Here is a 26,649-nt window from a genome sequence, read left to right as displayed (position 1 = left end):
CCCGGCACACTTCTGAGCTCTGAGCCCTTTACCCAGCCCTGTGACAAGCACCCAACTAGCGGCATTCAGACAACCTCTCATTGTTTCAGACTGAAAACCCTCAACTCTATTTTAAGAACAATTCTTTTATCCCAGGCTACCACATGCTTCTGCACTGTAAATCATAACTCCAAGGAGAATTGTGGAGGTCAGCAGAGCTCAGCTACCTGCTAATGAACCTAATAATGCATTTTTAGAAAAAGAAAAAAAAGAAATGCCATTATTATGTGAATTAGTATTATAATTAATTACAAATTAAACCATGCTTCTATAATACAAACCTATCATGTGTTGAAGTCGTTCACTATTAAATGCTCACTGCATTAAACAAAAAGATGTTGCTAAACAGTGTATTAATTATTTGCAGTTCCTGCCTGTTATTTCAGACTAAAGGCTAAGCTCATAATGTATGCTGAAATCTCACTTATACTCATTGGGAACTTAGAATTTTTAAGGCCATTTTTATGAAGTCATAAACTGAGCTATATGGAGGAGGGAATCTGGGTCTGTTGGCTGATCTGCATGAAATAGCCAATCAGTGAACTTGGGCTGTGGGTACAGTTCTAGTGACATATACTTGACACCTTAGGAACATCTGATATAGGGCACCAGGTGCCCCTTCCACCTCATGTTCTTTCTTCCACTCTACATGGGGAATTAACCTTCCTAATGAATTCATATAAGGACATTTTCTGTCCTTGGCAAACAGTCTTACTTAAAATGTCTAATAAAAAATGCTAGGCTTCCAAAAGCTTAAGGTTTCTATTTATTTTACCTAATAACTACAATATTTTATATTGTCAAAGCTTTCTCTATTATTTTATACACTTTGCCACTCCATCTACTTATTTCATCCCTTCGAATGCCGTTTTCATTTTATAATAATTATTTCTTTAAACCTATAATTTAGCTCTCCCCCTTTTTCTTTGTTACTTATTCTTGCTCAGCCTCTCTCTGTGTATCAAGGTGACTTACAAATAGGTTCTCAGTGTCTGTGGCATTTCAGGTTCACAGCAAAGGACAAGATAATGAGATAGTTATGGCCACTTTTGTTTTAGTTACAAATATAGTAAAAAAAAGAAAAAGAGTGTGGGTCCTGGCCGGATGGCTCAGTGGTAGAGCGTTGGAGCGGCATGTGGAAGTCCCGGGTTCAATTACTGGCCAGGGCACACAGGAGAAGTGCCCATCTGCTTCTCCACCCTACCTCCTCTCCTTTCTCTTTCTCTCTCTCTTCCCTTCCCGCAGCCAAGGCTCCACTGGAGCAAAGTTGGCCCAGGCGCTGAGGACGGCTCCATGGCCTCCACATCAGGTGCTAGAATGGGTCCAGTTGTGGAGCAATGCCCCAGATGGGCAGAGCATCACCTCCTAGTGGGCTTGCCGGGTGGATCCCGGTTGGGCATCCGTGGGAGTCTGTCTCTCTGCCTCCCTGCTTCTCACTTCAGAAAAAAAAAAATGAGTGTGTTATTGAGCACTAAATCACTATTCAGTGAAGTATTGATTCTGAGCTTTTAAAAAGAGCAACTAGCAGGTTGAGAAAGCAGAGCTTCAACCTGGTCACCAAGAGATGGGAGGGTACAGCCACTGAGCGGCAGTTTCGTGTTCCATAAGGAACTGAAGTCCATGGCAACCAACAAGTGTAGACGCCATCCCAACAAAGAGCAAAATTTTAAACCAATGAAATTAAGAAAGAAATACTTCATTGCTTGAGTGATGTGAACATCTGTCTCAGTCACCCAGACCACACTGACTAACCACGGGCTTGGCACGGCCCTGCCTGTGCTAGGTTGTGGTTTGCACTTCGGAAATATGTGTTGCAGGGGCTGCCTCCTTTGACTTCATAGCCTCACCAGTGAACAGCCGTTCAGATATGACTCTAAGGATACACAGTACCTGTTCCTAAAGCAATGTATCAGTTATACAGATTTTAAAAAAGTAATTGCTGAGCAACGCCAAGTGTCTGCTTCGTTTTCTAACTCTGGTTCGATGTGCCCGTGTATAACCGCAGTTTGCCTCTTAACACCCGCCCTTCGAACCTATGCGCTCCACCTCACGGACGCCTTCACGAGGAAAGGGTACACTACAGCATCTTTTACTGTTAAACCCCTAGTACTCAGCTACAGTTGCTGGCACAGAGTAAACACTAAATGAATGAGTGAATGAAAAGATGGATAAATAGATGAAAAGTCACAGCACATGATTTATCCATCAAAATCTCACCAATGGTCCTAAAAATGGTTTTGTCAGTAGAGATGCTGAGTATATTCATATATATTCATTTATATTACAAAAACTCTTAGAAGACTTTTTTCTCTTTAGGTATTTATATCTAATGAGCACTATTAGTAAAGGGTCCCACATTCAATTAAGGTTTCTTCAAAAATAAAAAAAAAGGACAATTTTCAGCAATGATTCTCACCAAATATTTGCCACAATATAATTTTAAGGAAGCAAAAACTGATACAAACCTATTAAGCTTAACCTAATTTCTATAAAATAAATAAATAGAATTATACTTACATATAATGTAATAATCTTTGTTCTTCTGAAATTCTAGACCCCAGAGGTTAGGGCTGAATTCTTGAAACTTGATAGTAAATTTTACATCTTGGTCTGGTTTGGCACAGTTGAGGAGAGGAGTATTTTCCTTCTTAATAGTGCATCTGTCTGCTTGGTCTTTATCAACCATATAAACTTTATAATATTCATACTGGCCAACAGTTTTAGAGTCCACTTTGGGGCAAATAATATCCAATTTGTCTCCTATCTGTGGGTATAGTACCAGTCCTTGTCCAGGTAGAAATCTAAAAGCATAAAAAAAAATACCGAGTTGATAAAAGTTAACAATATTAATAATAATAATAATCACAATGTAGCCAGATGACGTCAATAATTCCAAACTACAATTTTATAAATCCATACTTTTACTATCAAAAGTATCTTAGTTCTTGTCAGCATGGGATTTAGGAATTTAAAAACTTTAAAGAAGAGAAAGAACCACTCTCCTCACTCCATGCAATAGGACCAGTCAACCGCTGACATTTCTTCATCACCCCATCCCTTGTAATAGTTCAGTACTCCTTTGTGCAACATTACAATAACTTTTCCTCCTGGTGAGTCAGACCTTCCCACCTGTTTGTTTCTTTTTAACCATTGGCAGCTTTCATTTATTGGACATGCCACAGAAAGATGGCATCAATGCCAGGGAACAGTGGGTGCACTAATACTTTGTTGTCTTGTTAGTTTCCATTGGCTGTTGATGTTAATTAACAGACAAGTTTCATCAAGAATGCTTCAAATTACTTATCACAATTAGTCAGTTACTAATCAAACAATGGGTTTTTTATTACACTGAACAAAAGAAATGTCTTACAAACTCATAAAAGATAACTAGAAATAATTAGTGGCAGTATTGATTCAGCTGCAAGGGGAAGAGTCCCTGACTTGCAAGGACAGCAACAACTGTCCTTGTTCCACCAACCCTTTGTCCCCCTCCCTTGACATGTATTTGCTCCAATTAATTCTTAGAAACAAATCTTTAGAACTAAGACAACTGATACAGCATCCCCTCAATGCTTACAGCTAAAAGCTCTCTCTCCCCTCCCTCCTTCTTGCCAGCCATGCTGCTGAAAGATCTTTCTTAATGGGGAGTTTCTCTGAGAAACTGAAACAAGAGCTTCCTAATGAACATCCTTCTACAAGTGCTAACACTAACAACACACTTAGAAATCCCGACTCTTTCCTCCATAAGAAGCCAAGCCTTCAGGCTCATTAAAATAGTAAAGCCTGAGAACAAAGCATCACATCTGAATACTTCCAATCCAACCATTTATTTAAACCAGGGAAGCCCACCCAGCCATGACAACACATGGGTCATAATTCACCCAGAGAAAGTCAGGATGATGGGGAACCCCAATTTAAAATCCATACTGAGGAAACAGGTGATGATTTATACTAATGAATGGTATTACTTTTCTGAAAATTGCATGAGGTTGGTTATGGAGTATCACAGAACATAACAGAAGTTACATTATAGATTTATATTAAAAACCAGTGCTCTTCATGGCAGGAAAAATGCATGTTGGACAGTGGTGTGTCATCGTCCTTGGGAATGCTATCATACAATCTTCAAGAGAGAGTACCCCACACTTATTTACTGAGCTTTTTTTATCCAGGACATATGACATTTATTCATTAACAAAGAGAGAGAGAAAGAAAGAAAAAAAGAAAAAAAAAGAAAGAAGAGAGGAAGGAAGGAAGGGAGGGAGGGAGGGAGGGAGGGAGGACAAAAATCACCTAACAAAATCTCAAATTGAACATATTTTTATAACAATGACCAATTTCACACAAATGTGTATACATATGAAGAATTTTCTATGACTTTTGAGAAATGAGAATCACCACTCAGTGAAAGTCTCTTTTTGACCTTCTTGACCATTTCTATCTATAGTTTTGTGGAAGATGCTTTGAAAATTCATCTCTAGGAGACTGAAGGATGCCTGGGTATTCCCTCTACCCCCTGAGTGCAGTGTAGTCTCTTGAGGCAATTCCATCTTCTTTGTGAATAAAACAGATGCTGGGTTCTGCTGGAGAGACTGAAGGAATGACTCAGAATGTCTGTAGGTCAGGCATTTTAGTCTTCACCCTGCCCCCCACCAGCAATCCCAATGTGTCCCTGCGATTAAGAAGTGGGGCTGGCAGTCAGTACAAATGAAATACACTGAGCACTATCTTTCGTTCACTGCCTGACACATCCTTATTTTCAGTTTTATTCCTTAACCTTCTTAGGAAATCTGCATTGCATCCAAGAACCAGAGGCCAATTCCTCCAAGTAGTTTTGATTCTAAATTTTCTCTTTTAATAGCTGGCACAGAGCGATCACCACATGTAAGCTGTTGGTAGAAGTATTCATAAATCACAACCAAGGTCTGCAGCCTGGATGCCTGTACCCTCCTCCTCTCAAAGCTCTGATTTCACACCCATCAACTCTTACCATGGGCCAGTGCCCAGGCTTCAGAGACCAGAATCCTTGGCAGACAGATGGACCTATTTTCATGTCCATCCAGTCGATTCCTTTTTAAAAAACGCAGATCTCTTCTTATCCCCACCCCCAAGCTGTATATCATCTCTGCCTATCTTAGAACTCTCCCACATCATACCCTATGTCTAAAGTTTGGCTCACTGAGCTCTTTCTTCATTCAAATGCTCCTAAGATTCTGTTCTTTTCCCAAAGACTCATCAGAGATTTCCTGCCACCTATGTCAGTAACTCCTCATGACTCTGTCTTCACTCACCAACTCTGAGTTACAGCTTTAAGTGGTGCTAATGGGTGAGGTCAAGAACATGACACATGGAACGGTGTGCCTACGTGGATCTCCACATTCTAGACCAGATTTTCTGAAGGCACATGAAAAGCCATAATGGTCAGTGACGGGGGCATGATGTATGGGGAAGGTAACCCATGGGGTAGCTTATCAAAACAGAGGGGAAGGGGAGAAACCTTAAATTTCAATAAGCATATTTAATATGCTCATAAAAAAGCAAACTTCAACAGAACTCACTCTTTCTAATGCTTTGATAAGAATCAATTCACTTTTCAGAATATATTCTGGCAAAAAGTAAAGCAATAATTTTACCTTTCTCCCTGAAAAAATAATTGTTTCAAGGGTTCCCTTAAAACATTATTGCTTCTTTATTTAAATCCATACAAAGAGGACTCAATACTTGAGTGCTTTAGTGGTTTACTTTTTAAGCCTCTAGAAATATATATACATATATCTATATATAAACCGGTTAGCATACCAGTGACTTTGATTGATGAGATTATGGTTTCTCAGTAGACAAAGGGTGTGGCTGAGCTTTGAGCCTAAATCATGAATTCCTTGTACACGTCACCACTATGTGCAGTCCAGCCCCTGAAGCCTCTTTCTTCCCTCCCAGAAACCCTGGCAGTTTCTAAGGCAACATCAGAACAAACAAGAGTGAAGTGTGTATGTAACAACCAAAGCCCGTATTTCGTGCCCGATTCTAAGTGACAAAAAAGTAGAAGATCCTGATCATCAGGAATTTACAATCTAGCTCCCTGAGGGCAAGCAGGTCTCCTGTGTGTCTGATTCAATGCTGAATGCCCAAGGGCTGACATATGGTAAATGCTCAGTAAGTAATGTATGAAGTTGAAAAAAAAAATTTGAAAGGACAAATGGAAGCCAAAATATACACAAATAAAGTTAAGTCAAATTAGGTGCCACGAACTATTTGCAATTACATGCATGGAAGGAATGCTCAGGATAGGACCACCTAGAATTGGGACAGAGGTGTGCTGTGAGCAGAGATGGGATTTCCAGAAGACACCATCCCAGGCGTGATGGTGTTTCTGGAGAAAAAGGAGACGTGCAGCTGGAGTTTCAGACCTGTTCTCTCTGGAAGGATTTATGAGTATCAGCAGTCTTCCACAATCCCTTTCTATTAAAAATGCAAGGCAATTAACCACCTCCAGAACCACTAATAACAAAAACACTGCTGCTTTTGAGCACTTACCCTTTGCTAAGCACTGATCAAAGCGCCTTACATCACATTATCTTCATTTAATCACCACACACGTACCTAACATGCAATACAGATGAGGACACACCTGTGCCAAACATGAGGCACAAGAGAAAAAGCCCCCTTTTGCTGCACACTTTTCAGTTCTCACTGCATTACATTAAGGCAGAAATCTGGTTTGTGAAATGCATTTTTTTTTCTACATTGAGTTTTTCATGGCTAAGCCGTAAACTAGAGGAAAATCAAGAGGAAATCAATATATACATAAGCTTGCGAGCATCACACAGTCTGGCTAGCTCCGTGCCAATCGCCTTAGTTGTGCCCAAAGCTGAGGCTGCCTCTGAGGTAAGAGGACATGAGACCACAGCTCACAAGATGGCGTTCTGGTATCCCCGCCTTTCCCCAGGAGGCCAAGCATCAAAAGACAATGCCCAACTAAATGGAATTTGCGTATTAAATGCAATATTACAGATGGACTCAAGACAACTATGAGACTTGAAGGACATATGTGAACAGAAAATGGGGTGAATGTCTTAATACTGCTCTTTTTGAATGGAAAACAATGTAGCCCATATATCAAAATCAAGTCAGTAGAGGTTTATTTTTGAAGCTAGGTCATTAATATTTAGATTTTGTCATCTCAAGATTGCTTAGAGATTTAATACATCTGAGAATATAGTACATCTATGCCTCAAATATTTTGTAATATTCAATAATACACTTATGTTGACCTAGCCAGTGTCAAAAAAAAAAAAAAAAAAAAAAAAAAAAAAGAATAACTATGGTGGTGACAAGTGACTAATTTTCAATTACTAAACTGACTATTCATAATGGATGTCAAACACAGATTTCTTTTTTTGTAATTAAATAATGTTCACCTTTTAACGAAAAGGAGCAAAGAAGGAAAGCCCCATATTTTCAACCCATACTGCACGGGTGAGTTGTTTTTATTTTTATTTTTATTTTATTTTATTTTTTTTTTTTTTTTTCATTTTTCTGAAGCTGGAAACAGGGAGAGACAGTCAGACAGACTCCCGCATGCGCCCGACCGGGATCCACCCGGCACGCCCACCATGGGCGGCGCTCTGCCCCACAGGGGGCGATGCTCTGCCCATCCTGGGCGTCGCCATATTGCGACAAGAGCCACTCTAGCGCCTGGGGCAGAGGCCAAGGAGCCATCCCCAGCGCCCGGGCCATCTTTGCTCCAATGGAGCCTTGGCTGCGGGAGGGGAAGAGAGAGACAGAGAGGAAAGTGCGGCGGAGGGGTGGAGAAGCAGATGGGCGCTTCTCCTGTGTGCCCTGGCCGGGAATCGAACCCGGGTCCTCCGCACGCTAGGCCGGAGTTGTTTTTATTAAACTATATCCCAAACAAAAAGTGATTAGAGGCGTCATTTAATAAAGTTCGCTGGTTTTAAATACAGAACAAAATAAACAAAGATGACCAACAGTGCTTCATGTCCTGCAGAGGAGAGAGAACATTACCAGGTTAGAGTTTTCTGAGCCAGGCTCCTCAAGGTCAGAACAGTCACCTCGCGGCTTTCCTGGGAGGGGGAAGCTGCATTCTGCTCCCCCATCAGCAGACCCGGGGCTCAGGACGGCGTCCTGGACACGGGTGCTGTGGCTCCGTGCTTCCCACTGGAGGCCTCCTTGGAGTTCCACACTAGTGGGGGGCTGAGCAGGAACAGGCAACTCCTGTGGTTTTCCCATCACTCGTTCCCAAACAGGGTGATGACTTTGAGTTAAATATAAAGACAGTACAATGTGGAATAAAATGGAAACCTGAAGTAAGATTCCAAAGTTAAGCTGCTTGAAATGAAATGATTTGATATAAAATATGTTTTTATCTACTGATTACTTACTGAACTTAATCCAAGTTTTTAAAAGTTACTCTGCAAACCAGACTGTAATACTTCCACGGGGAATACTCTGAATCAATCTAATAACCCAAATTGGACATTAATATTTAATAATCTAAATTACACATTTCAAACTTCACATTCACCACTGTAAAAACTATTTTTATCACACAGCCATTATGCCACATGGTATTCTTTAATGTTTTAATCCACACTAGGAACCCATGCTTGTTTAAAAAGCTAGTATAATGCATTTAAAGCATAAACAAGCCACTTAAGAGTTTATGGATCACAACATGCAATCTTCTTAGATAGAGCAGAACCTCACACATTGTGATCTCAAGTCTGAATTCTTCTATTGACCAGTACTGTATTCTCAGGTTTCACAAGAGAAACCAGAGGGAGGCCATGGCTGCCGTACTGACCTCTGAACCCGGGGCAATGGAACAGGGGGACCCTGGGGAGCCAGGACGATGAGATGCTCAGGCACAGCTGTGTAGTGGAACCACAGCTCACTTCTCAACCCCTTGTGGACTCCCTGTTTTCCTTGTTTCTTTTTTTCTATCCTACCTGCTCCTGTATTGCCTCTGACCATCCTCCTCAGGACAACCATTCAATGACTTCTTTCCCTTTTCTTCAAGGTTGACTAAACTATGTAGGTTCACCTAGAATAGCCAAATCATTGTGAAAATATACATGAAATACAAAAGACTTGGATCTTCTATAAAAGGCAATACATGAAGGTAAATGGAGAATAGGACAAACTACCACATAAACAAGGGCAAATCAGTATGTTGTAAGGGAATGCAGAAACGTCAAGCTAACACAGAAGAAAAGAGATGTGAAGAAAAACATGTTGCCAAGAAAGACCAGTTTCTGTGTCCATACAAATTACTGGGTTGGGCAAAGCCCCTCCAAGCAGACATGACAATATTGTTTCTAATTTAAGAAGTATCAATTCCAATCCAAAGCCACTTCTATTTATTATTCTGCACATAAATATCTACTTAAGTATCGAAAATTTCTGCACACTTACGAAAGATATTATCCACCTGAAAACAAAACTGTGGACTTGCCAGGCCGGTAGCGGCGCAGTGGATAGAGTGTCGACCTGGAACACTGAGGTCCCAGGTTCAAACCCTGAGGTTGCCAGCTTGAGCAAGGGGTCACTCACTCTGCTGTAACCCCTCCATCAAGGCACATATGAGAAAGCAATCAATGAACACTTAAGGTGCCACAACTATGAGTTGATGTTTCTTATCTTTCTGCCTTCCTGTCTCTCTTTCTCTCTCTCTCTCTCTCTCTCTCTCTCAAACCAAAACACAAAAACTGTGGACTCATTTAACAGGACTAATGTAAATCCTGTCAATATGCAAAATGGGGTGACAGGAGAGCTATAAGGGATGATCTATCTCTGGAGCACATTGGTAAGCAAAATCAGATTCATAAGTAAATAGATTTTCTTTCATGGAGAATTATTTTTATTTTTCCTTTCATTTCAAATTACATCATTAGTGTATATGATGAATACTCTAATTTTCAATTTTCTGTACTTTTCAGAATTTTCTGCAATAAACATTACATGATTTTGTGATCAGACTGGAACATTTATTTGTACAGTTTCAAAGAACAAATTATATTTTTGAAATCTTTCATAACTGTGGTTTTTAAAATAAGCATTTAAAAATTTTAAAGCCTGTAGACTTTCTTTTTTGATGTAATTCCTTAGAAAGCTTAACTAAAAATAGCTGTTATAGTTTGAATTGTAATCTATTCATCAAATAAATTTTTGAGTCCACAAAAGCTGTAGGGAGAGCTAATATGTCACGTACAACTAGTTCATTTAAATATATAAAAAATATGGCAGAGACACAGTTTACGCTTAGTCACTGAACTGTACAAGTCTGGGAGTTGGCTAACATTTTAGGGACTCGGAGTGCCAGCTTTAGGAACTTAAGAAACAGGTTTACCTAAGCAGTTGTCACACACCAACAGCAATATAATATCATAAAATAGGGCTATTCACAAATCAAAGTTCTGCACTGAGCACACTCTGAGTTGCTCACATTTTAGAACACATGCAGTTTCCCCATAAAGTGTTTTGACTTTTATTTTAATTAAATGTCAAAGTTCTGCTGGGAAGAAGAGCAGTCAGTTTATAAATGGGGTGAGGGTGAAATTCTGACTGAGGAAAAGCACTCCGCTGCTTTGCTGTAACGGGCTGGTCTTTGCAGTTGCCTCTTGACAAAAGATGCACGTTGCTCCAGGTAATCCCAAAACCTTGACCTGTAACTGCACCGTGCACTTGGGCTTTGTACTCTGTGTGGAGCTAGAACAGCATTAACACAGAAGCCCAGGACTTTCAAAAATGCTCTGTGCACTGAGTAATATAAATACCCTGGAAGAATGACCATGAGCGTGTAAATATGATGGCACGTTTCATAAACAGGCAGGATATTCAGTAGTGCATTTCTTTCATTTAATGCTCGATTGCTGCTACCACTTAATAAGACATTGTCTAAATGCCTAAAACAGAGAGTTTGTTATAAAACATATAAATAAAAGCAGTGCCCCCCAAAAGACTTAGGCAATATCAACCATAAGAAATAATTGGGAAAAAAAAAATTCCTTTTTGGTGGATAGCACTTTACTGCCCCCTTTTGCACTTTAACATCAGAACAAGTTTCAGTACAAACTTCTTCTGAAACCAGAGAGATAGTGGGGTGTAGCTACAGGGTGTCAGGTTTATACAGAATTAGGTTACCAGATCCCAGTGCTTAGAGTAACAAGTAATTACCTTAAAACTTCCAGCGAGTGCACCACTGTCTTCTCAGTGGCTTCAAACCTCCAAGAAATAAAGTAGGAACTGGAGGCTGTAATTGCCACTTTCTGCTTTAATTCGAATGTGTATGTGTGCTGGAACAACTGCCTGTTTTCACAGGTGCCCCTCCTCGCACACTTTTCTGAAACAAATATCATCTGCAACATGAACCTGCTTTATTCAAGGAAAAGAAAAGGGCATAAAAAGCAGGCTACACAATTTGGGACCATTAAAGTGTTATAAATCCGAGAACTAAGAGGAGGGCTGTGCTTTCCAAACTTCACACCCATGACAAGCAAAGTCTTTTCAAGAAAGGGAAAGATGAGAAGCCCAGGAATTCAAATGCTCTGTGAGCCTATAGGCACACGAACCAGTTTGGCAACTCTTGCAGGTGAGGCGCTACAGTCTTTGTGCCCCTGCATCTATGCATACACTTAAAAAATACTAAACTCGTCTAAAGGGGTTTTATTTCTAAAATTTGAATCTGCCATACAAAGCTAGAGGACCCCATAGTTGGCTCAGTGACCTCAACTTGCATTTATCAGTCTGTGTGTGCTGATGTGTATACTTTTATTTAAGCTTAATCCATTTCCCTCTGTCATTCTACAATTACCATACAAGTCAAAATAATATTAAATTTCACAGCCTACGCTGTTGCACGACTGAATGAAAACTGACTCCTTTTGATGTTAATCTTGTCTTTTATTTGTGATATAATGCTCAAAACACTGGTGGCTAAAGTAAACTTTATTTTTAAATGCTCAAAGGTAATATTTTCATAGTTTAAGTTTTTTTTTCTCAGAAAAATACCACAAGTAATTATTTAATTTTTAACCATGTCATGATTTTCATTGTTAATAAAGACCTGCAATTCACAGCAGCACAGCTTATACCAAGCTCAGGTTAAAAAAAAAGAGATCTTCATCTCTAAGTCAAACTTTAAGTCTATGATAAACAGATTTTGCTGTTTTCTTTTCACAGGTTCACAGAGACCAGTTGATCTAAAATATGCCCTCCCGGCCCTGGCCGGCTGGCTCAGTGGTAGAGCGTCGGCCTGGCGTGTAGAAGTCCTGGGTTCAATTCCCGGCCAGGGCAAACAGGAGAAGCGCCCATCTGCTTCTCCACCCCTCCCCCTCTCCTTCCTCTCTGTCTCTCTCTTCCCCTCCCACAGCCAAGGAGCAAAGATGGCCCGGGCGCTGGGGATGGCTCCTTGGCCTCTGCTCCAGGCACTAAAGTGGCTCTGGTCACGGCAGAGCGACGCCCCGGAGGGGCAGAGCATCGCCCCCTGGTGGGCGTGCCAGGTGGATCCCGGTCAGGCGCATGCAGGAGTCTGTCTGACTGTCTCTCCCCGTTTCTAGCTTCAGAAAAATACAAAAATAAATAAATAAAATAAAATAAAATACACCCTCCCTCAAAACTTTCCAGAAAAGACCATCATGCCATGAATTTTGTATTGAGGGAAAGCAGCACTGAGGGATACGGACAGTGAGTCTGGGATGCTCTGATGCACAGTGGGAAAGTGAACAAGGGAGTGAATCACTAAGGCCGGCCTTTGTCATGCTGGCTTGACCACGCTGGCTCCATTATCGAAACAATTATTTCACAACCCTCAGAGGCAAGAGACAGTGCAAGCTTCTTTCCCAACTGTAATTTGCTTGCACCTGTACGGTCTTGTTCCATACCTTGCTTTTAGCAAGAGTCTATAAAGGAAGGTGGAACTCTCGTTATTTATAGGTGAGGCACCAGGAAGAAAAATGGCTTTCATATAGAAAAAAATTTAAAGGGCATTTCCAGCTCGTTCTCTGTTGTTTTAGATATAAGCGTGGAGCTCTATTTGATCATCTAGCCGAGTGGGAAAATCACAGAGATGAAAGTCACGCGTAAATCATACAGGGAACGGGTTGGCATTTTAACAACTCGAAGAAATGGAATTAAGATCATAGCACATAGCAATATCACAACCTAGAATGTGGGTGTATCTTTTCTACCAACCCCTCCCATCTCTTTCATTCCTATCATCACTTTTTTTTTTTTTTTTACTTTCAAAGAATTTTGTCTATTTAGAAAAACAATTCACCCATGTTTTATGGGTGAATGAAACTGTGGTGGGGCAAACAGCTCTGAAAGAAAAAGTGCGCCACCAAGGGGGTCCAATGCTTGCTCTTCACGCTGAAGTGTGACTCTAGGACTGAGTCTGTCCCGTTCACCCCAGGACCCCACTCCCCTGACCTCCCCGTGCCTTGCTTAGAATGGGTGGCCAATAGGTGCCTGTGTACATAAAGACTAAATACCTTTACTTAGGTTTACGAAGAGACAAAATTCTTTTAGCTCTCTCTCAATGTAAGGTGAGATTCTTCTTGCCAGCCAAGCATAATAAGTCTAAGCAACACAATTTATAAGGCGGTGCGTAACCACTTTACAGCCCCCTAAATGGCTGCCTCCTGGGTACTTCCTCCTTCCCAGGCTCCAGAGCAGGGTCAGGGATAGGTCTGTGGTGGGCAAATGACAGGAGACATTTTCCTGCACCTTTCACAGCTTGGCAACAGCCCAGAGAGTAGGGAGAAAAGAGAGGGAAGAGAAACAAAGCAGGTTACACAACAGCCAGGTCTGCACTGCTAATCGGTAAGAGGAGTAAAACCGAACTGGGTTACTGACTTCCACACAGATCACCCCAAAACTGTGTAGCTTACAAAAATCTGAATGGTGCTCCATTATAACTTGGTGGACAACACATTTCCTGCTCAGTGTCCACAAGGAGCCTGGAATGACCTTGACCAAAAAAAGCAAAAACATCCCAGAAGCTAAATACTCTTAAGTTATTCAAGCAAGCTGCTACTGCACTAAAATGAAGGAATCTGGACAAGAGGAGAGAAGAGGGTGCCCCAAGGTTCTCTAGAAGGAGTAGAGATCCGGTTGTTTGAACTCCAGCTGGCTGCGTGGTCTACAGGTATAGGCAGATGATAAGTCCCGGGGAAATGCCATCCGGAGAGGCTCACTTGAGAACCCCAGACCCACCAATACTTGCCGCCTGCCTTCCTGAAACAAACTGCTCCAAACTTGCAGAACATCAAAAGCCAGATGGGCTATACTGAATGAATCCACAGGCAAGAAGCCAGAATCCCAGTTTGCTGTAGAAATAGGCCTGGACTTGATTTGAGTCTTCTCAGCTCTGACAAGCTGGAAGCTGGCACAGCTCCCAAAATCCAAAATAAAATGGCATTTAATTGTGACTAGATTCTAAAAAAGATGTCATGCTATCCCCGTAGCTTGACACATGCGCCACACCTAACTAAATGCAACTCCCCTTGAAAATCTGACGTTTTCCCCCAGCTAGGAAGTACCGTAATCTAATATTTACATTTTAGAAACAAAATTGTTGGTAATGAAAGGAAATATATCCAGTAAGTACATTAATATTATATACTTTCATAACTGTCTACTCTCCATTGGGTACAGCCTTGTTATATCAAAGATTTAAAAGCTCCATTTAGAATGGCACGCCCATCAGAGGAAAGACTATAAGATGGACAAGGAAAGAATCAAACCCCAAACTCCCTTTTTAGCCACCTTGTGTGTATTGCTTTGAGCGAACACGCGCTTACTTTAGTACTCACTTTCTGCCTATTCCATGCAACAGCCTGAGGAAGAGAGGCCGAGACTTAGAAGGGAGTCTGGAACCAGAGTATGCGAGTTCAAATACAGACTGGACCACTTATTAGCTACAGGACTGTTGGCAAGATAATTAACCAATCTGTGCCTCAGTTTCCCCATTGGTATCATGGGGATCATAAAGTACCCCTCTCAGATGGTTACTACGAAGGCTGAATGCATTGGTTAGCACAGCAGCTGGCACAGAGTAAGTGCTCTATACAATGTGATTAAATGAAATATACAGTGTCCACCAGGTAAGTAGGTTTCCAAATAAGAAATATCATTTAATATTAATGCAAAAAAATGCTACATTGTCCATCAGTACAGGTTGAATTTGTGTGTTCATTCACCAACCCAATCTCTTACTGAACCCGTAGTAGAACACACAAAGTGAATTCTGACCAGGCCCTGCTCCATCTGTGGTGGAGACGAGGGAGCAGGTCCAGGTTATAAACGCCACAGCAAAGCATCAGGGGTTGAAAGCACAAAAGAGTATCTACTTTGGTAGAAGGGAAATAAAAAGGTGCTTCTTAGAGCTGAAAAGACTTAAAGAACATATAAAAGTCTGGCAGCTAAAGAAGCTACAATGTAACATGAGAGACTTTAAAAGGTGAAAGTGCCATGTTATAATTTTTATTAACATTTTACTCTTACTTATTCTGCATTTGTATTTGAAAGACAAACTGAACCAGGGCTAGGCACATAGTAGGTATTTTCAATTAGCTTTAATTAATATTAGCAGACATTAATTGGCCCATTGTGCCAAGCATAGAGCTAAATAAACTCTTTAAATCCTGACCACAATTCTATTACTTTTTTATTCAGTACTATTATTGTCCCCATTTCTGAGATGGGACAAAGAACAAACATAGCAAATACTGGTCCCAAAGCTACACAGCTAAAAGATAACTAAAGTGGTATTGTGTTCATACAGCCAGATTCCAAAGCATGCATTTTGACGAAACTAAAATAGCACTTGCCTGGCTGTCTTTGCTAAATCGAACTGCCTGACCTTTCCATGATCAAGACAGGCCTTTTGAAATCGAGTACTGCTAATTCTCTTATTAATAAAGTAGCTGAGGAATCACTGGGCTCACTCTCTCACAGGGGTGATGTGTGTCATTTGTGGGCTCTGTCTTTGAGTTACGCTCGGATAAAACAAGGTACATGTTTGCAGATATACACTTTATAGGCACACATGCCTGGAGTTGAAAAGTTATTACTTTGAGTTGTGTATTTCAGACATCTACTGTGACTCTGCTTACAGATGCCTGCCATCTCTCAGTTCCCCCTCCCCTGGGCTGCTTTTTGGGGGACACTCCTCCAGAACGAGTGCCATTCCCTTCCTGTGTTCCCAACGCACACAGGTCCTATGCACCACAGCACGAGATGCTGTTGCTTCCACCAAAATTTCCTCTACTACTCTTAGAATTGAAATCTTTTGAGAGTAGAGATTGTTCTTCTTTGTATTCTCAGAGACTAGTAACAGACCTCACAGCTCATAAGTGCTTGTGAATAAATCAATAAATTATCTACCATCAATGACCTAGATGATCCCTTATGGCCTCCAAAGAGGCAAGAATGGGGCACAGAGCAGAGAGGCAGGACTACAGACTTCTTCCGAGATCCCACAATAGCCTGTAAAAGGATGATGGCCTAATGTTGAGCTGTTTTCCAAAAAAGGTTGATCTAGGGCAGTGGTCCCCAGCCCCCGGGCTGCAGACCAGTACTGGTCCGTGGGCCATTTGGTACCGGTTCGCAGAGAAAGAATAAATAACTTACGCTATTTCCGTTTTATTTATATTTAAGTCTGAACGATGTTTTATTTTTTAAAAAATGACCAGATTCCCTCTGTTACATCCGTCTAAGACTCACTCTTGATGCTTTTCTCGGTCACGTGATACATTTATCCATCCCACCCTAAAGGCCGGTCCGTGAAAATATTTTCTGCCATTAAACTGGTCCGTGGCCTAAAAAAGGTTGGAGACCACTGATCTAGGGCAAAGGTTCAAGGTGTGGTCTCCGACCAGCATCAGCATCAACTGAGAGCTAGTTAGAAATGTAAATTTCAAGTCCCACCCTGTCCTCAGGAATTACAAACTCTCTGGGGAGCTGGGGTAGCAGTCCTGTTTTAACAAGCCCCCAGGTGATTCTAAATCCCTAACATTCTAGAGCTGCTGGTCTAAAGGTAGATCCCTACTAGCAAGTGGTATGTTAATAAAGAGTAGGCAGCCATAAACACACATTTGTGTCGGTTCATTCAAGTATTACTTACTGGACGTCAATGCTAGCTAGTAGATGATGAAATAAAACAATTCTTGTCTCTGCCTTTCAGGGACAGGGAGGGCGGCAATGAAGGGGATTAAGGTTTGCATATGAATCATGATAGTGCAGTGTATAATAATCTTCCTATGCCCTAGGTATTTAACTAAAGTGCTGTGGGATTATAGAGAAAACATTTAAAGAAATTACCTTTGATCTATTACATCATAAAGAGAGGGCACTCATCTAGGGGAAACTGTGAACTTTATGATCAGTCCATCATAATAAAGATTCATTTTCTCATAAACAAAGGGGGGAGGGCTGTATGGGACTGATAAGTGTTTGCTTTTATTCAAAATGTACCCCAAATATAGTTCCAGTAGTGAAGGGACAACTGACCTTTTCTAATTTCTTCTGCAGGTCGGTATGTTCTGAGCTGACCTTGAACATAACTGGCCTCGCCCCACTCACATATTGGGCAGTTCCTATTCAGGGCAAATGTTTTCAGGCCAGGTTCAGAAACATTTCCTCGGGTGGTGGAACCACACCGGGCCTCAGGTTCCTAGGCTGGAACACAAGAGGCTGATGAGACACTGGAAGGAACACTTCAGACACTCTGGCTCCGTAGGTCCGAGACTCTGATATGCAGAGAGGTTCGGTATCCCGCAGGGAGTACAGACTGGGCACTACCGGGTAGCAGGCAGAAGGTTGGGAGATGCGCTCTCCCCAACGCAAACTCCTGCTGAACAAGTAGAAGCCCAGGCCTGTCTATAATCACACATTTTCTTCTAACACAATCTCACTGACACATTGGTTTAAAAAATGTGGGTGGCACTCATAATTATTCTGGGGTGACACAAGAGTAATCTTTACGTAAAAAGGGAGTAATGCCTCGAAAGCAATAAGGCCTTAACTAGCAAATCCTGAAGGAATGATACCAGGACTGTAGTCAAAACTAGATAGCACTAAATTTAAGAGAAGAACATGAACTGGATTGTTTAATAATTTTATACCTAACACGTGAAGAATCTATAGTTCTTGCAAAGTTCTCGAAAGCAAGGCAGAACACCAGCGAGTGGTTCATTCACAGCGTTCAGAACGTGTGCCCTCCACTGGACACGTCAGAACGTTTATCTATCCATACTTTAGAGAAGAGAAACAGCAAACTATGAATACTTCACTACTGCCAATTTTCTCTATATTTTGTTTAGATTTTATGTTTATAGAGTTACGAAGGGCAGAAACAACTTGTTTTTCTTGAATGGAACATTCTCCTGTTCTATGCTCTTTTTTTTTTTTTTTTTTTTTTTTTGGAAGTCTGCAAGCATGCACTCACCTGTCACAAAATGCCTTGGACTAGAATTACATGTTTGAATTTATACATGAAAAGGAAAATAAAGAGCCACTACTGATTTTCTGTGGGAGCAACAGAAATAACTAGGTTTATCCGGCACTCAATGGGCACAGACAACATTTCCTAACTAATCTGGTAAACCAGATTCGGCCAGCCTTACCTTTAACACTTCTAAAATATGTTCACAGCAGGTAGAACAAACCTAAACAGTGGAGGGCGGTTAGTAAACAAGCTGCAGGGCTTTCCAGCATCATTTCTTTAATCACTTTAACCCTGTTCTTAATAGAAAGCTGAAGGCCAGGGCAATTCAGCTTCTTCTTTTGTCATCTGCCCTTCCATAAATATGCACCAGTTTGCAATTGAAAAGCTGAAGGGGGCCGCAAGCTTGCCGGACATTTATCATGCTCTGTTCCCAGTTAACAAGCAAATACTTTAGCTGAATGGGCCATTAGCAATCATTGTCAAATGCAGAATGCAAGGTGCTTGGATGTGACCAGCTTGTAAATTAGGGGGTGTCCCTTCCCTTTGATGAATCTAGACAAGTGCAATGGATCTTTTGATATAGATTACTGAATTAAGTTAGAAAGAAAGGGAAAAGCAGTAGGCACTGGGTATGCCAGGTCTATGTACAATCATTTTAAAAAATGTTTTTAATCTATGACAGCCACATAATCAAGACCAGAAGCACGGGCAACAAATGCAATAAATCTACAGCCCAAAACAGGTGGTCGAGTCAGCTGTCTGAGAATTCAGAATAAAAATCAATGAAATGGGTCAGAAATAGAATATTTAGGACTAATGAAGATCTTCAGACTCTCACAGAATGTGTGCGTGTCTAGAAAGGCCCCATGTTGCTGTTAAGAAAACAGCCCCGAATGCCCTTGAGCCAGCCACTCCATCACGAAAGACACTTGGGTTGTTTGTAGCTTTCAGCATTGTCAATGTCTTAACAGTTCAGACTCTCCTAAAGAACTGCTGAAACTTTTCTTCAACGCCAAATGGGAGGCAATAAAGCAAATATTTCCTTTCTGGCTTGACCCAATTGCGGATGTCACTCTGCGTGTAACCCAATCGTGCCTTCAATGGCTTATTTTGTTTAGTGAGTAAAATAGAAAGTGTGGAAGGCCAAAACAAAAGTACAGCTTATTTACAACACCGTTCAGTACAGGGGACAATGAGATTCAACAGCATGACGATTTCGTTATTGTCATATTTAACTTTAAAGCTGGGCAGCACTAACATCTTCATAAGCCCTTCATTGACACACAAGGTGCTTATCCCATTCAACTTCAAGATTAAGACTCATATTTATGAGTAAAATATCATCAAGAGCAAGCCCACCGGTTTGGGCATACTGGATTACTACAGAATAGAATGAAAACTAAATTCCTGTTTTTATTTATTTTATTACATACTTTTTCCAGGATGGGAAGAACTCAGAGAAGAGTTGTCTGGCGGAGGGAGAGGGACAATACGTAATGTTTACCTTCTCTTTTCCCACTTTGTGCGAGATGGCTCAGGGTCTGAGAGATGGCTGAAATCAAAAGGTCTCTGTTTTCTTTTCAGATAACTCCAACCCTACCTATCCCTTCTGGTCTCTGTTCCTTCTCAGCATGTCCCTGCCTGAAGCCCAAATAGATTAAGGAAGGGACCGCCAAGTGCAGTTAATCCTACAGAATGGCTACCGCTGTTAGGCCAGGAGTTAAAAAGGAAAAATCTTGCAGGCCTTAACAACTGCAGTGATCTGAAGTTTTAATCAGCCCCAATCGCAATCTCTAAAAAGGGCAGTCAATGAAATCTACCTTTGCCATATTATCCGCCACCAATGAGCAAGAACTGAGCAGCTTTTCTTCCCTGCTCTCACCAGCCCAGGCCACAAGTAGGGCTTTCATACTTTCTAATCCGAGTTTCCAAGTCTGTGTGGTTCTCACATAATAGCCAACAGCCTGGAGCAAGGGCTTCCATTTCTACACCCCTTTGAGAGACGTGTCATTTCCAACATCAAGCTAATCTATATGTTGCCATGGCTTCACCCTTTATCTGCCTTTACATCTTATGAACTGCATGGATTTACCACATTATTTTTATCTGAAAGACAGAAAATGGTGGTTTTATTGCCATACAATCAGATTACTGCTGCTAGTTTCTCTATGCCTTTTTACCATACTTCAATCAAAAGGGATCAGTTTCTTTATACTCTGCCCTTGATTTACATTACATCTGTAAAGACCTAGTCTGGGTTGTAATCCCCTTATTAACTATGACCAGGGTTGATTTGCCTAAAAATAAAAGCAAATTGTGTCAGACCCTTTCACTTTGTTTTTGATTCGGAACTACAAAATGGATTACTAAAGAAATCTTCAGAGTTCACACGGCTAGTATAGTACTGAATTTAAAATGAGAATTAAACAAGTTAAACAGGGGAGCCATGTCAACGGTTTACATTTTCCATCATGGGAGAAGGGCTGAATTGCTTATGTCTTTGTGTTATTTGGCTTTAGAGAGACAATGAAGCCACGGGAGTTTTTCCAAGCTGTTCCGAACACTGTCCCATTCCCTACCCTTCCTTCTTTGCGTTTCTTATATTCTTCTCTCAGCCCCATTCTAATTCTTTCTCCGTAAGGGGGAGGGGGAGCTCTTCCCTGAAAGAGCTAATTCCTAGCTAAAGCTTATAGTTCTATGGGTCCTGCATATTTTAATCAAAATATTTTAAACAGTTGAACACTCCTATTTAAGGCTCTACTCCTCAACACAAAGGGTGAGCTCATAAGCAAATCTATGTAGATGTATGATAAGTGACCTGAAAAACAGGCTCTTTATGTCCGCAGCAAATGAAGGCAGAGATTAGGCAGACAAGAGTACCATTTTAATTATTTTTCTTAAGAGTGCTTCTTTTTGTCTTATTTGCAATGGGAGAATTTAAGAATAAAGTTTTCAGAAGATGTTTTTAAAAATAGCCTTCTTTTTAAAATTCTTCCTTTCTTGACCTGAGGACCTACAAGGTTTCCTTTCCCCACCATTCCCATTCCTATGATGCATCACTGCAGTCACGCTGGGCTCTCAAATCATTACCTATTAGGAGGACAGACTGGGAAACATTGCTCTAAGGGGGATGTTCCTCCTCAACCTCCTGGGAGCTACCTGAGGCATTTCAGTGGAAGGCAAGGTAGAAAAGATTTAGTTGCTCCATTGCAGTGAAGGTAATTACCATGGTGATCCACCAACTAAAGGATTTATCTCAGTAAGTTTACAGAGAAGAGGTTTTATGATAACGAATCAAAATAAACCCCTTATTCTTTAGCAGACTCTGTATAAAGAAGCCTACTAAACTCTAGTTTTTTTTGGCTGACCTGGGAATGATGCCTAATTCACCTGTCCTCATACTTGAGCCTAGGAGTCAGAAACATTTAGAAATGTTGAAGTCATTTGCATTTCTTTGCATCGGTTGGACAAGTGTCAACAGCTAAGCTTTGTGAAAGATTTAGAACCAAGTGCTTAACAAATCATCTTAACCTCCAGCTCCCATTTCTGAGGCTTGAAGCTGTAATTGCTGAGGTTACAAAGTGCAGTCCCTAGACACATGATTCCCAAATAAATTCTCTTCTCGTCTGAAAGAAGGTTACCAAGCGTGTTGTGAGGTATCGCTTTAGCTCCGTCTTTGTGCTCTCTCTGGCTCAGTTGTCCTGTGGAACAACGACAGTCCATTACCTACAGTTTATCATCCTGACAAAACGTGAGGAATGTGGATGTGAAAGCACTAACAATTCCACCCCTGGTGCTTTGTGCTTTTTTCTCTCTATATTAAAACCGATGAGATTAACCCAAACGCAAACTGGAGCATAGTTCAAGAGGCTATTCAATCAGTGCTGAATGTGCATTTGTTTACCTACAAAAATAAGAATTTCAGACACAATGGAAGGCAGGCTGGCTTATATATGGTATTGAATGGACTGTTTAAACAGCACTATCCATTGTAGTTTATTTTATCAATCTCTGACAGGTCCATATTTATTCAGAGCCTGACTGTGGTGGAGCCCACAGTCTTACAGTCTTATAGGTTATCTGGATATTATCCGGCCATTCTTTTCTATCCAGTCAATCAATATCAGGAATTCAGTATTTTGTAGGGAAAAATGACACGGCAAAAGCAAAATGCATTGTTAATTAACTAGTATGTGGTGCATAAGAAATAGCACCCCTAGACATAAAAAATTAATGCTCAACTAAAATTTTCAACAAAGTCAGTGTAACTCATTTTAGAATACTGTATCAATACAGACTTGATCCCTCTAAAGTGAAATATATATATATTTTTAAAGAAACAACTAATTTATTTTGGCAAAAACATCATGCTTGGAAAAAATTTTCTACTAAAATGTTAATTAGAAATTAGTGAAAGCCAGGTTTTGCTAGTCTCTCCTGAAGTTAAAAAAAAAAAATTGCTTAAACTGCCTAAATGGCTACAACTGACCTAAATCTACCAGAGCCTAAGGATATGATGTTAATAATCTAATAGGGCGAAGGGTTCAGTATATATAACTTTCAATTACTGCACAAACTCTTAGGGACGGGAGCAGCAGTGTGATTAAAGTAGTTACGGATAGGGTAAATTCACAAAAGGGGTGAATTTACAAAAGGTTTTCCGGACTCCATATCCAAACAGCTGCTGCATGCTCCCTATGTCCACCACCTGCTAAAAAAGCTGACCCCCGAATGAAACAAATCTAATTACTGATGGTTGCTTCATTATAAATGGTTTCCCCAGTTCATATGAACTGATGTGAAACTTCAACGCATTTGATTACTTTCTGGCCACAACACATTGACAAACTTTCCTTAGAAATAAATATTCGATTTCCCTAAATAAAGTGACCCCTTGCTACGAGGGGTTCTTATTCATCCCTCCCGGAAGCAATCTTCCTGATCTTTGAATCTAGCATTCAGTTACATACTTTAAGAAGACATCTTCCAGGGACTAATTCCCAGTCCTCCAGGCAAGCCATCATCATGAGAACTATAAAAGAAATTCTTGAGGGCTGGAACAATCACTCCGACAGCAACATCAGCAGTGCAAGGAGGCTTCTTTCTCTAAAATGCAGGCCTCCACGAAGGTCTCTAAATCTGTGGCCACAGTCGGAAAGAAACAGACTAAGGCTAATCATCAGGATAAGTAAATAACAATCCCCACACACATTAGGAAAAGAAATATTAATGTCTAAACCTTACACTGAAATAAGTATTGTTCTATTTTTTTTTTCCCAAGGAGGCATTTCTAATGCTCTTCCTGGATACACGCAAACTAATAGTTAATAATGCAAAGATACATATACAGAGCTGAACGCTGGAGGGGTTAATGGGGGAAATCTTTTTAAAGTAGATTTAAGTATAAATATTAAATCCTGATGGGAAAGAAAATCAACCTCCAAAGGCAGTTCGTCAGTGAAAGTGCAAAGCGGAGCAGAGCAGGCAGCCTGGGGGAAGAGGTGAGGGCTGGCGCCGCGAGCATTGCGCATGGAAGAGTGACCTCTGTAGGCACAAAGCGAGCACTGGCTGGCCTCGTCCCGGCTCCTAAACGCGGCTCCCCGCCCGCCTCGCCTCGCCTCGCCTCGCTGGGACTCGGGCTGCTGCGAGCAGGTCCGAGCCCGGCGCTTTCTGGCACCGCTCGGTGCCTCACGATTCGGCATTGGTGTAAAGACGTTACTGCCACTAATTTCTCAGCAAATATAGTATCTTACATAAGGAGGGGAGGTGGGAGAGGAGGGGAAGACGTCCATACAAGATCAGATAAAATAGAAGAAGGTTAAGTAACTTTTAAATATGAGCATCACTCATGAATTTGTTTGATTCGATTTAAAACTGTGAATTTCTCACCCTTGTAATTGGTAATTCTTGGCTAATGTGTTGGTGAATTTAAAATTGACCACTTTTAACGGAGTGGACACAATTATTTAATTAAGATGTAATTTCTAAATCACATCCCCCGACTCCTAAATCCACAGCCAACTTCCTCAACTTCAATAAGGCTATTGGGTTTTGCTTCTGATCTCAAACGCTTACTACAGGAATCAGCCAATGTCTCCATAGTTTTCCTAAGTTTCCCAACGCAAAATTCCATGATTCTGCAAAACATTTTTGGCGGATTCCAAGTGCATCCCAAGCATGAGGTAATATACAATAGTGAGTGCACAGACCACTAACTGCGAGTTATTTAGGCATGGATCACCTTTCCTAAATTCTCAATGCACTCCGGTAGCTCACACTGAAAGTTAATCTTCTCAAGGCCTGGCTTCCCCCCAGCTACACTGTTTGATAAAAGCTAGTCGGCTGCAAGGATCCCATTCCTGCCCAGGCTCCCCAAGCGCGAAGGCTTCCGCGAGGCCGACGGAGCAGGGCCTTAGCTTTCGTAGAACGCGTCTTTAAAATAAAGTCGGCTAGCGGGACCGCACCGAGTTCAGGACACTCACTAGTTTAGAAACCAAGGGAGAGGCCAACGTGCAGCGGCACCTCCAGGAAGAGCCCAAGGCCCGTCTCCGGGGCGGGGAGCAGAGGACTCGCCCCGGAGTTCTCCGGCGGAGCTGGCGAGCTCCCGGCGCACGACCGGGCAGGCGGCGCGCCACCTGGACGTGCGCCCTCCGAGACGCTACGGGAGGCCCAGGGACCACAGGCTCCCTTCTCCGGGGTGCGCCCCCTGCCCCGAGCCCGCCGTCCCCGCCCGCCCGGATCGTGCTCGGGCTTTCCTTGGGGGCGCAGCATCTCCGCCTCTCTCCAGAGTGCGCCAGCCCTGTGTGTGGCCGTGTTCTCCAACCTCGAAAAGGAGTGAGGGTCAGGTATTGCCATCCGCCACCTTCGTGGACGTGGCCTCAGTGTCGCCAGGGGACTCTTAGCGCCGGGGAGCTTATGGAGGAAGGAAGGCGGGGAGGGCGCTTCTTGGGGTTGGCGCTCTGGCTGGAAAGCCGAGCAAGGAGAGTCTACCAAGTGCAATGTGGCGTGGACGAGGGACGGGGATATGGGCAGGGAAGAAGAAAGAACCGAAGTTCCAGAAACAGGCTCTCATTCTCCGCGGCCCAACCCTTCCTCCCGTAGGGGCCGCGAGGCGCGGCAGACCCCGGGGTGGCGAGGGTGATCGCGGATGCCACTTACTTGGAGTTCGAAGAATTCCAATAGATGGGCTCTAAAACTATCGATCTGGAAATCGCACTTCTGCATAAAACCATCAAAACTCCCCAGCAGTACTTCCACACGGAGTCCCTCCTCGCAGCCATGGCCAAACCGCTCCCAGCTCCGTGCACTCGGGGCGGCGGAGGGACTGGGCGCGGGCCTGAAGACCCAATTCTCCAGGCAGAAAGGGGGGGGGGCGCAGGCAGCTCTGGGGCACGCAGAGCAGCTTCAGCAGTCGCCGAGGACAGTGGCGCTCCCGTCGGGGCTCTCAGGAAGAGAGGCGGGAGAGCACACGCAGGGCGCGGCGGCGCGGCGGGCTTGGGGCTCCGGGTCGCCGCGCCGGACCCAGCTTGAATCGCTGGCTCCCGTGCGGCTCCAGGGTGCCGGGCGCTAGGCGGCAGGGAGGGCGCGCGGCCGGGACACAAAGGCGGAGAGAAGAGATGACTGGGCGCGGGCGGCGGGCGCTGCGTCCCGAGGGGGGCCGCCTCGCACTATAGATCCAGGAGGGCCGGCAGCGGCCCGAGAGCGCGGGCGCCGAGTTGACGCGGTTCCATGTCCCAGAGCGCGGAGCGGTGAGGGATGTCTCCGGGAGCGCAGGAGCCTCCTCACTCCTCGCGGCTCCCTAGCCTGCAAAGCAGGCAGAAGGGGCTTGGTCCCAGCCGCGGGCGCCGGACGCGCGCGAGCCTTTGTGTGCGGGGAGGGCGCCGGGACCCGCTCTGTGTGCGGCTACTCGGTTCTGCCAGCGCCGCTGTCCCTGCCGAGGAGTCAGCGCGCTCGGCGCGCTGTCAGAGCACTATAAACGTGGGGCCCCGCCCCACACAGCAGAGCCCATTGGTTCTCTGCACGGCAGCCACACCTTGGTTGGGCGGCTGGAGCGTCGGTCACCCGCCTCCGTCCTACATTGGGTGCTGCGAGGCGGGGCGCCGGCTGACAGGTGAGCCCCGCCCTCGGCCCCCCTGCAGCGGCGC

At 42.8% G+C, this 26,649-nt stretch overlaps 1 protein-coding gene across 1 annotated transcript in view; it reads right to left on the bottom strand.

Annotated features, from left to right (window-relative positions):
• The window catches only part of EFNB2 (ephrin B2), a 46,026-nt gene extending 19,860 nt beyond the window's left edge, over positions 1–26,166 (bottom strand). Inside the window, exons 1-2 of the mRNA XM_066380578.1 lie at positions 25,664–26,166; positions 2,557–2,840 (exon numbers count right to left, since the gene is read on the bottom strand). Of these exons, the coding sequence (XP_066236675.1) occupies positions 2,557–2,840; positions 25,664–25,785 (406 nt within the window). The 5' untranslated portion in view covers positions 25,786–26,166. The remainder of the gene's footprint in view (positions 1–2,556; positions 2,841–25,663) is intronic.
• Between the last annotated feature and the right edge of the window lie 483 nt (positions 26,167–26,649).

This window comes from Saccopteryx leptura, chromosome 4 (genome assembly GCF_036850995.1).
Source record: "Saccopteryx leptura isolate mSacLep1 chromosome 4, mSacLep1_pri_phased_curated, whole genome shotgun sequence".
Lineage (NCBI taxonomy): Eukaryota > Metazoa > Chordata > Mammalia > Chiroptera > Emballonuridae > Saccopteryx > Saccopteryx leptura.
The sequence above is the reverse complement of the archived record's forward strand: the minus strand, read 5'-3'. Positions and strand labels throughout refer to the sequence as shown.